This window comes from Daphnia pulex, chromosome 2, assembly GCF_021134715.1.
Source record: "Daphnia pulex isolate KAP4 chromosome 2, ASM2113471v1".
In the NCBI taxonomy this organism is placed as follows: domain Eukaryota; kingdom Metazoa; phylum Arthropoda; class Branchiopoda; order Diplostraca; family Daphniidae; genus Daphnia; species Daphnia pulex.
The window spans coordinates 944,622-961,736 of NC_060018.1; the positions used below are offsets into that span (position 1 = coordinate 944,622).

The 17,115-nt window shown below is 45.7% G+C and overlaps 1 protein-coding gene across 2 annotated transcripts; it reads left to right on the forward strand.

Annotated features, from left to right (window-relative positions):
• The first annotated feature begins 5,958 nt into the window (after window positions 1–5,958).
• Window positions 5,959–16,859, forward strand: LOC124188889 (filaggrin-like). 2 transcript variants are annotated; one of them, XM_046581821.1, is made up of 10 exons: window positions 5,959–7,901; window positions 10,985–11,057; window positions 11,171–11,211; window positions 12,020–12,241; window positions 12,318–13,587; window positions 13,657–13,741; window positions 13,804–14,143; window positions 14,224–14,515; window positions 14,793–15,053; window positions 15,115–16,859. In XM_046581821.1, exons 1-10 carry the CDS (start codon window positions 6,455–6,457, stop codon window positions 15,116–15,118), a joined length of 4,035 nt encoding a protein of 1,344 aa, XP_046437777.1. In that variant the 5' UTR covers window positions 5,959–6,454; the 3' UTR covers window positions 15,119–16,859. The 2 variants fall into 2 exon arrangements, with proteins under 2 accessions (XP_046437777.1, XP_046437776.1); XM_046581820.1 differs by having other exon boundaries at window positions 15,134–16,859.
• Window positions 16,860–17,115: the final 256 nt, after the last annotated feature.

Genomic DNA, 17,115 nt, shown 5'->3' on the forward strand with positions numbered 1-17,115 from the left:
AACTAATAGCCATTTAGAGGAGGCAAATCATTCTCCAGTCCAGCTGATCGACCTCGACCCCCAAAACCAATAGAGCGCCGGCCACTAGTAATACAACAACCGCAGCATTTGAAATAAATGTGGAAATATCCGCAAGGATCTTTTTTTTTTCTCTCTAAAGGCCTAAAGGAATTGCAAGAAACCTCGTCTTCATCTAATGATTGTCCAGCATTCAACAGCCAATGTTTCCATGACGGCCGACAAGATGAATTTTAGAACCGAATGAGGGGAGGCCTGTGATGATCCATTTGTCCTGACCTCCCCTTCAACCGGCCAAACTGAAAAAAATTGAAAAAAGAGCATCGATATGATCGGGAGGGATGATAACGTTTTGATTTTGGCAGCAAAAGACTTCGTCCCCCCCCCATAGCACACGAGTGGCTATCCCCCAGTAACGGGTTGGGATGAGAAGGGGGATTCGCTTTTCTATTCAATGAGAGAAGATCCTTCAGGGGGTTCGATCTGTAAGGATATATACCTTGACAGATCATTTGCCAAGAGACGAATGATGCTGACTAGTGCCACCAGCACTCTCTCTACTAGGCCGGGCACGCTGCTGCTGCTCCAGCAGTGCTCTTTTCCCCCCCCCTAGCCAGATATGTGCTGGAGGAACCCAGAGGGGGCCGAATCAGTGGCAAACGTCCAGGTTGAAATCGGGCCGTCATTCCTCGGCCTAGTTTCATTCTGTGTAAAAACCCAGTTCAGTGGCATCATCACTGCAGTTCACCCACAAGTAGATGAACCGATTGCTGCCCAGTTTGCACTCCATCAATTGAGGCGAAAACCGGCGGTTTGAAACGACGTGATTGTGTGACCTTGGTCCTCTCTCTCTCTCGTCTTAAAATATATTTTTATCGATTGTTAGACTTTTGGAATATAGTCGACGGATCTATACGCCGTATAAGAAAAAGATCATTTAGCAGTTGAGCAAGTAGTAAACTGCGGCACTAGAGGGGCTAGCTCCCTTACACACAAGTCGACATGTAATCATCTTCGGTTGTGTATGGGGAACAAGACTGATGGACGAATCCACCTTTCACCATCAATTTTGTGGCTTCATCTCTGCTTCGACCCTCTCACTTCTTCTTTTTTATTTCGGGAGAATAGAAGACGACAGAATCGTGATTTAAGTCATTGCTCTCCTACATTTTTTTAAAAGAAAGAGTCACAATTCACTTTTCCAATTCGGTTCCAATCACATAACTTTTTATTTTTCTGCCAATAATCCCTTTTTGTTTTTTAATTAGAAAAAAACAAAACAAAAACAAAAAGGAATTATTGATTGAATTATTCTGTTGCTCTGACACGGTTTTAATTTAGAGCCTGTGTGGTGCTCAACCAAGTGTATGCGACAGCCGGTTGGGTAACACTGCCGGTAGATTCTAATTGTTCCATAAATCGTTCTTATTAAAAAATAAAAAGAAACCTGCAGCATCAACAACAAACTATTCAATAGGCCTATACTGAATAAAAATCCCATTTCGATTTTTTGGATTTTCTTCTTAAGGAAAATTGCCCCGATTGTTTCTATTACACGAACGAATGAGTTGATAAGCAATATATTAACCAAGAACCCTCTTTACTACGCCAGCAATTTCCAACACTTGCAGCTCAACATTAGGCACAGCTCATAGTTGAATGCACAGTCAAGTGACATTATTATTATTGGCTTTTTACTCCTCCATCACCAACCAACGTGTACATCCAAAACAGAAGAGTAGTAAGGCCGATGACGACGTGGTTCTCTCTCTTTGGGTTTCCATCAACAAAAATTCATCAACTCGATACCAGTTGGGGCATCTTACACACAGACACACACACACACCCTCTCTCTAGCAGCAGCAGATTCGTGTTCGATAGATTTCGGTTGCTGTGAGCGACCCTCGTTTTCAAAGAGAGAGATATCTCCGTCCATAATATTTCCCACTGCTCTGTATAATAATACAACATCCCCCATTTGTAGCTCGGGGGCGATCCGTGGCAACCGCTTTCAAACGAGTCTCGGACGCGGGAGCAAAAGACAAGGGAGCCATTCGGATATTGAACGCGCCATCCGTTTTATTTCAAATCAAGAAACGTCCAAAGAAAAAGAAATTGTCCTCAAGATGATTCGCTTTTGTTTAGATTCAATTGACTGGCAGAGCTTTTCCCCCAGCACCGATCAGCTTGACGTGCTTGTGCTGTATATTACACAAGTATTAACTTAGTCCTAGATTGTCCAGCAAGAGAGACAGAGAGAGGTTATGAGTCGCAATATGAAGCAGGACTCGTTACCACGGAGATGATGATGCACCAACATCACCGTGTACTACTACCCTGCCAAGAGCAGGTATTTCTTTTCTCTCCTGCCGCGTCTCCTTATTGTTCACGATTGAGCACAGCCAAGCAAACGCGTACAGAGCTACTATACTATTTATACACCCAAGATTGCCAGAGCACAGCTAGGTACTGTAATACTAGTCAGGGCAGTCACATGTAATCGTTTTCAGATTGGAATGTCATAATAAAGAGAGTAGGAACAAATATCGGACATGGCAGAGTATAGACCCTCGTCTATACCTTCCCTACCAGGTGATTTTTCGATTTTCCCGACGGATTTCAATTGACCTTTCCATAGGCCGTCTGGAAATGACTCGAAACAAAAGCACCCCACGTCACATTTTCGTCATTTCAAAAAAAACAAGAAGATAAAAAAAGAGAATCGATTCGAGTTGACCTCGACGCGCGTCGCTCCGTCACCCCCTTCCGTTCGGCGGAAGCAGCAAACGCCGGGTTCGACATTTCGTCCTGGCACGTCAATTGGGAACCGTCACCGTCATGATAATGATGATGATGATTATTATTGCCAGCTACTGTCCAGTCTCACGACACACAATCAAGCCGGGAAACCAGAAAATAAGGATAGGGGGGGGGGGGGGGGATAATATACAACCGCACACCAGGTTCAACGGCATGTCGTCTACTACTACTCTCCCGCTTTGTCTCACACGCCGAGCTCGACTCGACCGCACACAATTGGCGTCGGCAACGCTAAAACAAAAAAAAATCAAATAAGAAAAAAAAAACTATAGGATCCAGCAGACGATCGGGCCAGTGTCGGTTCACCATATAGATTCCCCCCTTACGTATTTGAGGGTTTTATGAGACGTAATCAGTGTGCTCTGTAGAGTCCTATACGTATCTTATATAAAAGCGCTAGATCATTAACTGTTGCTCGCTTCTCTTCATTCTTCGTGTTTTGTTGAAACCAAACGAGGGCAGTGTACAGTGAATTGTTGTGTGGCTCTTCAACCCGGTTGTATTATTATCTATTTGTTGTAGAGTATATTACTCGGACAATCGATCCGCGCCTCCAACTATTAAGAGACGGGTTGTATATCCTCGTTTGATTGGACCCTGATGGCCGAATAGAGAGAGAGAGCGATGCAGAATGCGAGAGAGAGAAGAAGGAGGAGGCCTCGACTCATTACAATTAAACTGCTGGCTGCCTTCGAGTTTACACAAAGCAGAGCAGCAGCAGCCTATACGAAACCCCTTAAAACCTTGGTAGTCGAACATCCATGGAGGGCTTTGACTAGAACAAATCCGCCTCGAGCTTTTTTATCAATTAGGAGAGGCCTGCTGGGCCTGTGACCGGCAAGAGTGTATAGGGCAATGGCCATATAATCCAACAATTCAAGTGGAACGAGAGCCCAAAGAGAAAACCGACGGCCTTTTAGAGCGATCGACCCCTATAGGCCTATAACAAGACAAGTCTAATATTACGTAGGCCTATAACTATGTATACGTGGGAGGGGGATATAGAAACGGCCGTGTAAAGAAGGTAATAAAACGACATCAAGAAGATTGGGAATAAATTTCGCTGGCTAAAGACACCCCCACCCCCCAAAAAAAGGAGAAAAAAGAAACAAAATGGGATCACCAATTCCCAACTATTACAGATATATATATATTCTCAATCTCTCTCTCTTGGTCAAACTTGCTGGCCGCCGGGATATGTTTAGCTCCTAACTGGATCTGCAGCCCCGGCTATAGGAGCAGCAACCGATTTAGGAGCTTCTTGTTCATTTTTTTTTTCTTCTTCCTTCTTTCCCTGTGTGAAGTGTCTGACCCCTCCCTAGTCCCGACATTGGTCATCTCCTGGGACTTTTCTTTTATGTCGCCCTTTTTTTCTATTTGATGATATTTCATCTCGGCACAAGGAAGAAATAAGCGATTTGTGATGATGCTCTCGTATCAGAAATCGTCAGCATTTCCGTCCAGCCCAGTTCGTCCATTATTAGTCCCCATTTCAACTAAATAAAAACGAGACAACTCTTGTCTCTCTCTGCGTCGTGACTTGGTAATCTGAGCATGTCCTCAATGTAGACCCTCCATCCGCCTATTACACACCCGGAAGAAGCTAAAAAATAATAAAACAGGCCCGTGACGATGAATTGATATTGGGCATTGATATAATCCGATTCCGTCTATATGGATCCTGTGTGCAGTTGTGTCTAAAAAAGACCAGAGCATTCGAGATTTCCCGCCGGGACTCTGAATCAGTGCCGACATGGCAACATGCTGCTTCTCCCCTCCGCCACGGGGAAGAAGAAAAAACGGCAGGCTACCGAACCCTCCTCCACGTAAAATATATAATAATACTCTTGTCTACTGAAGTCGACAACATTGCCAGCGCAAAAGAGAAAAAACACCACTGGCTAAGGATCTATGACCGCCTCTCCCCTTCCCGAATCCTAGACTGCTGCTACTTCTACTAAATATATACGAGTCTATCCAGCAGCGCGGATATCACGGGACGTGGAAGATGGTTCCCTGGCCTGCCCTTCAATTCCGCCTTCCGCCCCATTTCCTATGACACCATCGACGACGTATAGCCTTTTTGTGATTAGTCTCTTCTTCTTCTTTCGGGAGGTTGCCTATAGGTCTCTGTAGTGTCTTTAGAAATCTCTTTTGCTCCCCTTATTCTTTTCTCTAAATGGCGGAGCGACTCCGCACAGCGGAAGAGCCATTGCAGTAAGGCGCAAAAAGAATGGATGATGTTCAATTGATTGAACGATTCCACGGCATCAATTGCGTCTAGCAAACAACAACCGGCAAGATTGGAAAAAAACAAAACAAGGGAAATCGTTTTAAACTACTCCAATCCTCACAAATTATTGTTGAAGAATTGAAGAAGCGTCGCAAATAATTCGATTGCGGGAACAAACAAAACAACGGTGAAAGCCTTGATGTTATATTTAAATCCGATCAATTTCTAGGTGTACGGAGCAGAGAGAAATCGAACGAAGAGTCTTTCACGTGATGGAGCAACTGCCGCTGTGTGTAGACGCGTCTTATATAAAGGTTATAAACGAAGAAGCGTGTCGTCGTGTGTGATGCGGGATCGGTCCCTTCATTCTCTCTTTCTCTGTGGCCTCTACTAATACAGTGAGATCGACAGCCAAAAGAGGAGAGCACAGCTCAGCAGCTCAAGTCATCGATTCTCCAATTAGGGTCCGCTCCTTGCCCTTGGAGCTCTGCTCTTCTTCCTGTCCTCACCCCGTGCTCTTACACATTCATCCATCATTTAAGCGATCCTTTCAAAAACAAAAATGTGTGTGATGTGCCCGGTGGGTGGCTTCCAACACCCCCCTTACACGTTAAAGACGTACTACGCTGTAGAGCGACTCGTGGGTTGGGCGGAATTCTTTTTTCTCACGTTTCATCTCGTGTCGCCGCCAGAATCAGTCTAGACTACCTCCCCAAAAATAAAAGTCTACTTTTTCATATTATTTTATCGTAACAACAAATTTGTAAAATTCGCCGAACCCGCCAAATGTTTAAATTTCAATTGCTAAATCGCAAACTATTTCAGTGGAATTTATTTTTCTTTAAATTGACATTTTCTGTTATTTCGATTGCAGTAAAAACATCGTCGTGGAAAAGAAGAAAAAAAATGAGAGGAGCCCAAAGGAGATAACAATCAAGCGGTCCTATTTACCATAGCATCACCGGAAAATGCTGCATAGCTCTGAGCCGCCCACCAATTGCTGATCGGTTGCGTTGATATACCGGGCAAAGAAATAAGAGAAAAGCTGCCTCAATAACCAGACAATTGCGGACGGTCGGTGTTCAGTGTGTGTTACGAGTGGCGGTCGAGGGTGAGAAAGAATCCTAATAATAATATCAAAATAAGAGGGTCTCTGGACCAACAGCTTGCGACTCATTCTTTCCCTCGTTTCGTCGCTGGATCCCTGGGATCGACATCAACGAGATATAGCGATAGACCCCCCCAAAAAAAAAAGAATAAGGAGGAAGACATTTTTTGGATTTTCTCAAAGGATCAGTTGCCACCCCACAGAAAAGAAAGAAAAAAAAGACGCTCGTATGAGGGTGTCGTTCAACGAGATTTGAATGTCTCGCGGGAGAGAGGATGGAAAGCGTCGCCAACGACAGTAGCGCAATCGGCAAAGTCTTTGGACGTCGTCCCCTTCAGCTATTGACTTTGGCGCCCAGCGCTAACGGCGGTGGCAGCATCAGCACTCCTTCTTCTTGTTCATCTTCATCCTCTTCATCGAGTTGTCAACAGAGCGACGAATCGACGACGCCCACCGTCGCCCAGGAACTTCAAAACTTGCTCAAGATCGAACCGAATCAGTGTCGCTCGACCGTCGAGTACAACAACAACAACAACAACAACAGGTTGATTACCAACAGAGACGCCGCAATCACATCCAGCAGCGCAAACAGCCAACAAGCGCATCATCAACATTCTGTCGTCATGTCTTCCTATCACGGAGGAGACGAGATGCTGGCCTCTTCGGCCAGAGGCCCCGCCCGTTCTGAAAGCGACGAGCCGACGGCCGCGTCTAAAATGGGCCAACACGATCACGACGCCGACCTCACCAATAACAATCAGAGAGACGTCCTGATCCGTTCCTCTTACCACCATCACCATCACAATAGCCACCATCATCATCTGCAACAACAACAACAGGAGGAGCAACAACAACAGCAACAACACGAAGATCCGTCCTATGTCAAGAAAGAGGATCATCTCTTTTCATCTTCGTGTCTCTACACGGAGTCGTTGGCCGCAGCAGCGGCGGCGGTGGCGGCAGCGGCGGCCGCCGGAGTTAAACAAGAGGATCATCTTCATCACCACCACCACCAGCAACAACAACAACAGCACGGTAACAACAATAGCAGCAGCAGCAGCAATTACGTCAAGTTGGAACAGTCTGCCGAGCAGTTGCATCAGTTGCACCAGGTGCAACAACAACAGCAACAACAGTCGGCCGGGCACGACATTCACGCCAGTCTGTACCATTCGGCCTTGTACGCCGGGCCCGTCTACGGCGCCGGAAGCGCTGGAGCTGCCGGTGGTGGTCACCAGACGGGCTACGTCGATTTCGGACGGACCGAACTGACTGATCATTACTCGGCGCTACAAAAGCTCAGCTGCTCATTCCCTCCGCCGGCTGCGCCTCCGCCGTCACTGGATTGCGGATCCATCAGTCGGGCGGGATCGGTTCAACAACAGCAGCAGCAGTCAGCGCTGTCCTCAACCGACTGTTTGCAACAGCAATCGTCCTCATCCACATCCACCACCACCAACAACAGCAGCAGCACAACAGGAGGAAGCAGCGGCTACCGGATGATGAGTCCGTCGGCGGCAGCAGCGGCGGCCGCGGCTGCCGTCGCCGCCATGTCCACTCCGCTGTACGCCATGTCATCGCTGGGCTACTCCGACTGGGGCACGTCCGGCACCAGTGCCATCACGTCGTCATCCTCCGGAGTCGTTTCCACAATCGGCAATGTCAACAGTTCCGGTGGCCATCGGACCAGTTCCTCATCAAATTCAACGCCTCTAACCAAAGGTAAGAAATGAATTTCGAAAATAAAATAAAAATAGGCCGCCGCTTCTTTAAAGCAATTAAATCGTGAAAAAGATTCGGTGAAAAAGCTTTGCGGGTCGAGTGGGTAGGGTGGGGGGCTGAAACTCTTGGATGCGAGAGCTTGTTGATGAGATTGATTTCATTGGCAGAGAGAGATGGCAAAAGGAGGAGCAAAGGAGATGCTGCGGTGAATATTCAACAAGGAGAGAGCCTTGTCTGGTCTCAGGTTTTATATGTCTCTATCTATCTCATCCATCTAGTATAGCTCTATGGCAAGGAAAAGCGGGAAAGCAATCCGTTCTGTCTACACGCGGAGGTGGCTGGGCTTAATATGTGGGAGAGAGAGTTGCCCGTTGCAAATGCTAATGACCCTAGCGGCTAAATACACACACACACACATATATACATACACATAGAGAGAGAGAGAGAATAGAAAAGAGAGGCTCTCGCTCTGAACAGATGGCACGTGCAATTAGTGACGACCGTGGAGCTGCTGGCTGAAGCTGCCGGCACAGTAGCAGCAAATAGTGGGGATAGCACACAGCTCCTATTTTATTTCCTTCCCCAAAGTGTAAAAGAGAGAGAGAGAGAGAGCTGCCTGTCTATCCAAGAGTTTTGTGTTGATGTTGCAAAGCCCCACTCCACACAGCTTCCTCCCCACCACCACCACCCTCTCTTCTCTTTTATTTTTTGTTTAATTTCATTCTGCCATTTTGATGAGGAGGAGCGCGTACACACACCACTTCATGGAAACCACCGGTTAGTTAAGGAGCACGAGAGCTAGAAAGAAGGATCCCGGCACTTCATTAATTCCCCGGCAGTGCACACACACATTTAGCCTATTCCTTAAAGCTCTTTCCTTTTAGAGCGAACGAAAACAGATGATGTAATCCTCGGATAACAATCGAGGCATCCCAATGATTTGGGCATCTTTTACGGGTGTGTCATTACGGTCGTACGCAAATTCAGATAAAAAGTGCGGATTTGTTGGGATTGACCAACCTGATCCCCTTCAATTGGCCTGGATTATTCATCGGGACTGTATCGCTCCTATCCAACTGAGCCGACAACTTTTGAAAATTGTCAACAGGAAAAAAAACAAACAAAAAACACGGGGCTGGTGTCTAATGGAAACGTGGAATCGGGAAATGAATGGATCACAATTATCCCGACAGATTCAAACAAAAGGAAAAAGCGAAGAAAGAATAATTGTTATAAATATTGAACGCGTTGTTTCACCATTTTGAAACTCGCGCTGAATCTTTCATTTGACGTGTGACACTCCCCTGATGGAATACCGGTTCGCGACCCCACCCTGATATTTACCCCATCAAATAATCAGAAACAAAATGGGGGAGCTCGTGAAAAAAAGAAATTAAATTCTATTTTTTGCGTGATTTATTTAAATAATTCCGTGTTTTTTCCTTCTGCTGGACTTGCTTCAGCAGGGGTTGGTTGGACATGGGAGAAACTCAACCGGAGGCGAGACATGCTCTGCTGAAAGCTATTCAAGGAGGCAGGGGGCGATTTGGTCCCCCCTCAAGACAAAACACGACATTTTACAGTGAAATAGCTAAAGCGTTGGTCCATCTGCTTCTCTTGCATCTTCTTCAATGTCCCTCGGGGCAACTGACAAAAGTGTCAATCAAACGGGCCCCCACCCCACCCCACATATATCTTTTTTATCCCTTCGATCCTGCCAGCTGGGCGCGGTTTCCGATAGGCCCAAGTAGATTTTCGACGACATCAAATTCAATTTCTTAAATCGCTGCAATCAACGCCTTCGTCAAATTAAATTCATAAAGAGGAAAAAGGTTATTAAAAGCTCTTTCTTCAACGAGTCGGAATTACGGGTCTCTTTACATTGCGGATCAAAAGAACCCTCCCACCCAACTCTTTTACGCTCATAGCAATTCATTACTTACATCATTCGTTGGCACACCCATTTTGAAATAGATCGGCGAGACGTATATAAGAGCGAGAGGCTGGCGGGCACTCATTAGCGACGAGGTATAGGCTCGATCAATAATACACCTCATTTAGACTAGAGAATTGTGTACTCATCTTCATCATCCCAGGAGATCCTTTATATTAGACGCAACGCGATTTAATGACGCCCGAACGCGCATTCATAAACATTTTACACCGACTGCGGCTTCAAATGAATCGGCGGGATTTTGATAAAAAGTCCACTGGCGCAAAAATTCAAATCTAAAAATCTGGACACACAAAAATCCTTCACCCACCTCATCAAGCTTATATGCAGAGTGCTTTAACATTTAAATTGAGAAGGGGAGATGAAGTCTGATGAGGTGGCCGAAGGGTTTTTGGTGGTGGCCTTTGATTTTGAGGCCAACAACCCCCACCCCGAAACATCATCACAAATGGCAGAACGCTAATGAAGAGGATAAATAGACGAGAGCTCAATTAGCTCGGTACGTGTGTCTGTGTGTGTGTGTGTATAGGTACGTTTTATAATCATCCATCCATAGATTTGGTGGGGTGATGAGAGAAAGGACGCCTTGGGTTCTCCAGTTAACGTGAACGAAAGAAAACTTTTTTTTCCTCCGTCCTGAATGAAAAGCCCGTCAATAGTACACGGTTTTCAAGGGAGAAAAAAGTTTAATATTCACGTCATCAAATAACATGTGCCTATTTTACTCGCCAAACACTGGTCGGAACCAACTTTGCTCTACTGGTGGCTTCGTACTACTAGACTCTCTACATCCCATATGCATAGAATCCCAAGTCTGGTGGTTGTGTCACGATTACACTGCTGCAGTTTCCTCTTGACATTCAATCGTTTCAAACTGGCAATCCGGTAAAAAAGTATCCAACAAAAAGAACTTGTTGGAAAAGGTTTGAGGGTAAAGCGAAAATAAAAGCGGTGAAATGGGGGCTGTGTATAGATGAGAAAATGATTTATTCAATCATTTATTCAATCACAGTCAGCAAAGAAGGGGGGGAGAGAGCTTCACTTGTTCAAAAAATAAAAGGTGCAGGGAGATGCGATCGTCATGGTGATATTTCATTCAATAAAATTTGATTTGATTTGATAATTACAGATACCAACAAATGTCCAACACCCGGATGCACCGGCCAGGGACACGTGACTGGACTCTACACCCACCACAGGAGGTATCCAGCTAAATCTATTTCAACATTTTTTTTTGTCGAATCTTTTTAACTCAATTTTTTCTCCCATCTGTTTTTTGTCTTTTTTTCTGCTTTGATTCCGGCCGTCTGTGCAGCCTATCGGGTTGCCCCAGGAAGGATAAAGTCACGCCAGAAAGTAAGTAAAAGAAAGCCATGAGAAAGGGGGAACTCTGTCAGTGGATAGCCAACATGATCCCGAATGATGATCTCGACAATAAGTCACCGATTTGTCACGAAAACTTTTTTTTCCCAAAGTCCTTCAAGTCTTTTAGTTGATGATTAGTTATTTCCTATACCCACATTAGAAGATATATACTACTGTGTGCAGAGCGAGCGGTCTGCGAGTTGTGCAGTATATATTAGACGTCGTTATTCATCATCATCTTGTGTGTAATAATAATAATATACGCTCAGGCCAGCCAGTCCCGACCGCAACTTTTGAATGACCCGCGGGCTGTTGCAGTGGGCGCGCCTACTACACACTAATACCCCCAGAGTTTTCAAACAAAAAAACCCATAGAGAAAAGAGAAGAGCAACTAGCTCATTAGAAAATTGTTTCATCCGCTCAGGTCGTTCCATCCATCCATCCCTCCCCCCTTCACCCGAAAAAGCTCAGACTCGTTCTTCGGCCTCGCTTCTTCTTTTGTGCACAGACGACCATAGAGAGAGAAAAACTGCTGCAGCAGCAGCAGCAGCCGGGCAAAATCTCACGGCAGATTGTGCACTTAACAAACAAACAAAAACTGTTGGCAATGAGAAAATCTTCGGACTGGCAGAAGAGGAAAAAAAAACTTTGAAGCTCAAACATAAAATCCCAGTGATAAAATCTGTTGCCGAACCTAGCATTGAATTGCTTACACGAAATTTATAGAAAAACGAACTGATCCTGTATAAATTCTTATCATTCAAATACACTAACAGCATTTCCTTTTGGGTAAATTAGTTTTGGCGATGCACGAAACGATCGTCAAATGCCCGACGCCGGGTTGCACGGGCCGTGGTCACGTCAGCAGCGGAAGGACGTCACACAGGAGTCTGTCCGGCTGTCCACTAGCGGCCGCTGTCCGGCAAAGTAATCGCAACCGACAGCGATTGTCTCAGCCGTCATCCAGCAGTGGCGGAGGATCAGCTATCGCCACTTTGACAGTCAGTCACAAAAATTCCGGTCAGTAATTTAACACGCAATTCATTTTCAATTCAAATCAAATCAATAAATTTCTCTCAAATCTTTTTGTACAAAGGTGGAAGCAGCAACAAAAGTGGGGACTTGACGTCATCGCCCATAAGTAAATCGCTAACGTCTGTAGGCCAACAGCAACACATGAGCGGCCAATTATGTGCAACGCCAAGTCCAGTTAATCCTCTCTACTCTCACCATCACCTCCATCATTCCCAGCATCCGCATTTGAGCCACTCGATTCCATCCAGCGTTGTACCCAACCAACACCAGAGCCTGTCGGGTCGCGGTGGACTGAGCGGATCCAACAACAAGCGGAGTAATAGTGACGGACGCAACGGTAGCGATTGCAACGACAATTTGACCAGCGGCGGCCTGATCGACTCGTCTTACGGCGGAATTTCGCAAACGCACAGCGCATCGACGACCAGCGCCAAAAAGAGCCGAAAATCCGGCGATTTGATGATGATGGACAATCACCAGCACCACCTGAAATCTTCCGTCGATGGAAACAGTTCCTGTCGATCGACTCCGCTGACGCCGATCTCCTCCAAATCCGGCGGAAGTCAAGACGGCAGTTCCAGTCCAGGCAACGGCACGTCGCCCTCCTTGTTCCACCAACAATCCCACCAACAATCGTCCTCCTTCAGGACTCCTTCGGCAATGATGAGCGGCATGATGATGGCCGGAAGTAGCGCCAGCGATCCGACATCCGCAACGACCTACCACCAACCAACCCCAACCGCCTATTACCAACAAACTTACTACCATCATTTGTACCCCAATCCTCACCATCAGCATCACCACCACCATACTGGGTACTATCAAGCGTCTCATCACCACCATCAAAGCTGGACGACCGATTTCACTGCTGGACTACACCACCACCACCATCCGGCCGCTTCCGTCGTTCCCTCGGTCACGATGGCCCTGCCACCGTCGGCCGTAATAAGCAGTGTCACAACGATTACCCCGGCAATAGCAGCGGCCGCGACGGCCTATCAACATTCGTTCCCCCTGACGCCCGACGGCAGTTGTGGCAACCCGGCCGGAACGGCATCCGGCGACAACGCCGCGAGTAACAACAACAACAACGGAGTCACGTCGTCTTCGATTTACGAGCCCAACAACGGCACCAACGCGTTGCAGAGCAACAACAAGAGCAACAACAAGGATTCCATGGGATCCGAGGAGCACAACCAACAACAACGGCAACAAGACTCGTACAGCGCCATCCTTCCCGACAGTGTGGCCGGATTGGACAATGGGCAAGGCTTGATTCAACAGCAGCAATCGGAAAACAGTGACCACCACACTCCGTCATATTACACAAAGTGAGATATTTGCTATTCAAATTTCTAAAAACTTGAATTTTCAACAAAATTTTCTTTTCGAATTCAAAGTGTCGGAAATGCATTCACGCCCAGCACGGCAATCAACTTGTCGGTGAAATGCAGCATCGAAGCGCCACCATCGGCAATCAGCGGTGTAAGTAGTTCATCGTCAACTTGAATACGATTGGTTGTATAATTATTTAAATTCTATAACAGTCGGGGGATGGTGATTACAACGGAACCAATAGCGGAGATCCCTACACAATCACCGTCCAGCAACACAAAGAGACTAAATTGAACAGCAATTTGCAACCAGAAGAGCAAACAGATCCGCTGGATTTCTCGTGCGGAGGCGGATCGAGTAGCGACGAACTCATCCAGCAGCAGCAACAACAGCAGCAACAACAACACAACGAAGACACGGGTGGTTACAATGACGTCGAAACGGCATCGGCAGCAGCCGCAAAAGCCGTGACCCATTCATACGCATTTGGACGGCCTTTGCACGCCGATTACTCGGCGGCCGAACGCTCCTTCTATTACCGCGACAGTTTGGGTACGAATCAAATCGATTCAGCCGAATGATTTATCGAGCTAATAACTTTTGTTGTCCATCGAAACTTTTCCTCTATCTAGGTTACAATGGATCTCAAACCTCTTACAATGGTTACGGAAGCTCAAACGGAAGCGATCCGGCGGCCTATCACTGTTCAACTTTCGGCACGAGTAACAACGACGCAAGTTTCCAGTACGGCGGGGGAGCTGGTGGTGTCGGCGGGAGCCCTGGGAGCGTCGCGACGCCCACTTCTCCCATGTTGACGGCCTGTTACACTCATCCAGCGCGGGTGGCTGTTGCTGGATCGACGGCAGCGTCCTTGATTTTCGGCCTGTCTTCATCAGCTCATGATAAAACCAACGACTCGTCGTCGTAAGTTTCTGTCAGCTCCTCATTTTGCAATCTCGTCTTTCCCTCCTTCCAGCTTCCAGTCATCAACTATGGATGGCTTAGTTTTCTTTCCTCTGATGCCCGCCCTATTTAGTCGTTGACTTGATCCGGATCGGTAGGGAACGAGATTCCCATCCAAAGACTTGGACAAATCCGTCCCCTTATATACACAACCGGGAGATGTCGTTCACTGCTTTAATTATTCATCACCTAATCGGCCTATACATACAAAAGCAAATAATTCCATTAAAATAAAAAGGTTGTGCGTCCTGCGAGGAGGATCGTCCGAGAGCTGGAAAATGGCAACGTTGGCGACGACCAATGCGGCCGCCGCTGCCAGCAGCGGAGTGAATCAAAGTCAAGAATTGAAATGCCCGACGTTGGGTTGCGACGGCTCGGGTCACGCAACAGGAAACTATGCCACTCACAGGACCCTGTCCGGCTGTCCGAGAGCCAACGTGGCCGGAACCAACGGCCGATCGCGAACAAGCACCCGGGACTCGAGCACCGAACCCTTACGGTGAGGGAAATAAGTTTCCGCCTTCCATAGCCGGAATAGTTGTTTTCTTAACTTTCAACAGGTGATTGTGTCGCCGACAGATGGCTGTAACGAGATGACAATTCACGTACAAACAAAGTTCAACTAGTCCCCCCTTACAACAGCCGATCCCGCAGCAAATAGCGTTCACCATCACCGTGATGCCATCTAGCGATTGACACACAAAGTACCTCACAGTGACGATCCTGAACGGATCAAGAAAACAAAAAACAGGAAATAAAATGCACCAATCAGCGCAAGCGCAACCGGAAACAAAGTGATCGACGGTTAACAACCGGAAAAAGCGCAACCGATCATCTCAAGAAAGTAAAACAAAATTAGAACCGATAACAAAGAAAATGTCTTTATGACGGTCGATTGATTGGTCGGAAAGAGTTATAAAGCACAAAAGAAAAAGGAAAAAACGTGCACGTCTCCTGGACTCCCATAGCAACAACCTGGAAGGGATTCCATGGCCAACAAAGAGTACAACAGACATCCAAACATACGTAAACATGACAGAAAAATCTCCCGACTATAAAAATCATCAGGCCAACAACACACGACCAACGAGGTGCTCTTGGCTCCGTCACATTACTCAGGCTTCCTATCCGTTGACATGTTATCAAACACATTGTGTTAGCTATACACGACCGCTGTCCACATTGCCCACTTGAAAAGTCTGGCCATTGTTAATGAAAAAAAACCCCACAGAACAATCACGCGCATATATTCAGGCTGTTGATTTAAAAAACCAAATCCCAAATTGTCTGAAAATTCTTCTTGTCGAATCGGTCCTTTGTTATATCCCAGTTACAATGATAAATCGCATGTAAGCAGTAATAGATATCTATAATTCTATACAAATCGGAAATGTTCTCTCATTTTGTCGTCACTACGAAAATGTTGTTAATCGTGTCTCACGGCCAAAAATATTCTCCCTAGCTGCTAGTCGCCATTTTATCTGTTTGTCTAGTCATCACTGATTGATTAGTCCCAAAAAATCAAACGATTTCCCATTTCTCCCATCACATGTATAAAAATTGAAAATTCAAATAAGTCTGGATGAAATTCAAATGAGGAAAAACAAACAAACAAAAAAATTACAAATGTGAAATTTCCGGTGAATTGTGTGTTTGTTTTAATGTGGCTTTTTTTTACAAAAAAAAACATTGTCAAGCGATAGAATCGCTATCGATTTTTCTACATTCCCCTCAAACCTCAACGATGTTTTTAATGGAAATCTAAAAACATTTCTTTTTCCCCTTGTGATGATTGTGTTTGTATCTTAGGCGAACGAAAGTTTTTTCAACAAATGTTGTTCCCGTCTTTTATTCCCATCAACCAAAATTCGTGGCTCGTGTAATGTCATTCTATTCCGGTTGGTCGATGTCCAATTTCCAGCCGAGCGCGCAAATTCAAATGTCTAGTCAACTGATTTGTTTTTCGATCCCTTTGTTTGTTAACCCGCGAAAACAAAAATAACAAAAGATTTGGTGTAAACGATTTATCTGTTATTTAAATGGTTTCTCCCCTTTAAACCAAAAAAACCTTTTCGAGGTCAATATGAAATTAAACAAAAAAAAAAGAAATGTCGAAAAATCACAACTTGTTCGGTGTGTAAACCTTGTTGTGTCTTGTTACGGTATGAATGTGATTTTCGTTTTCTATAAAATTCGGTTCCTGATTCTTGTTCATTTCTAAAAATATGAAGAAAAATCAATCGACTTTGACTGCATTTTACTAATTCGTGTGTGGAAAAATGGAAAATAAACGTTACACGATTTATTCGCTAGTGAGCTTTTCAACACCAGACACTAATTGGATGGCGCGTTCTTTCCCTTGTCAATCTAAATTACACCAACCCAACCAATCAGCCAAACCACTAATGTAAGGTCTAAACATAGACCAGCAGAGAAATAATCACGTTTACCGAGAATCCGAGAGAAGCTTGATGGCGATATTTAAAGATTCGGGTTTCAGACCGCGTGAAAACAGAAACCCAACAGGCTAACACACACATATCTAATCTTATCCAGAGCAT

Coding starts and splice junctions, on each gene's coding strand:
- LOC124188889 (XM_046581820.1), top strand. CDS start 6,455: ATGGAAAGCGTCGCCAACGACAGTAGCGCAATCGGCAAAGTCTTTGGA. Junction 7,902..10,984: donor TTCAACGCCTCTAACCAAAG/GTAAGAAATGAA, acceptor TGATAATTACAG/ATACCAACAAATGTCCAACA. Junction 14,144..14,223: donor CTATTACCGCGACAGTTTGG/GTACGAATCAAA, acceptor TCCTCTATCTAG/GTTACAATGGATCTCAAACC.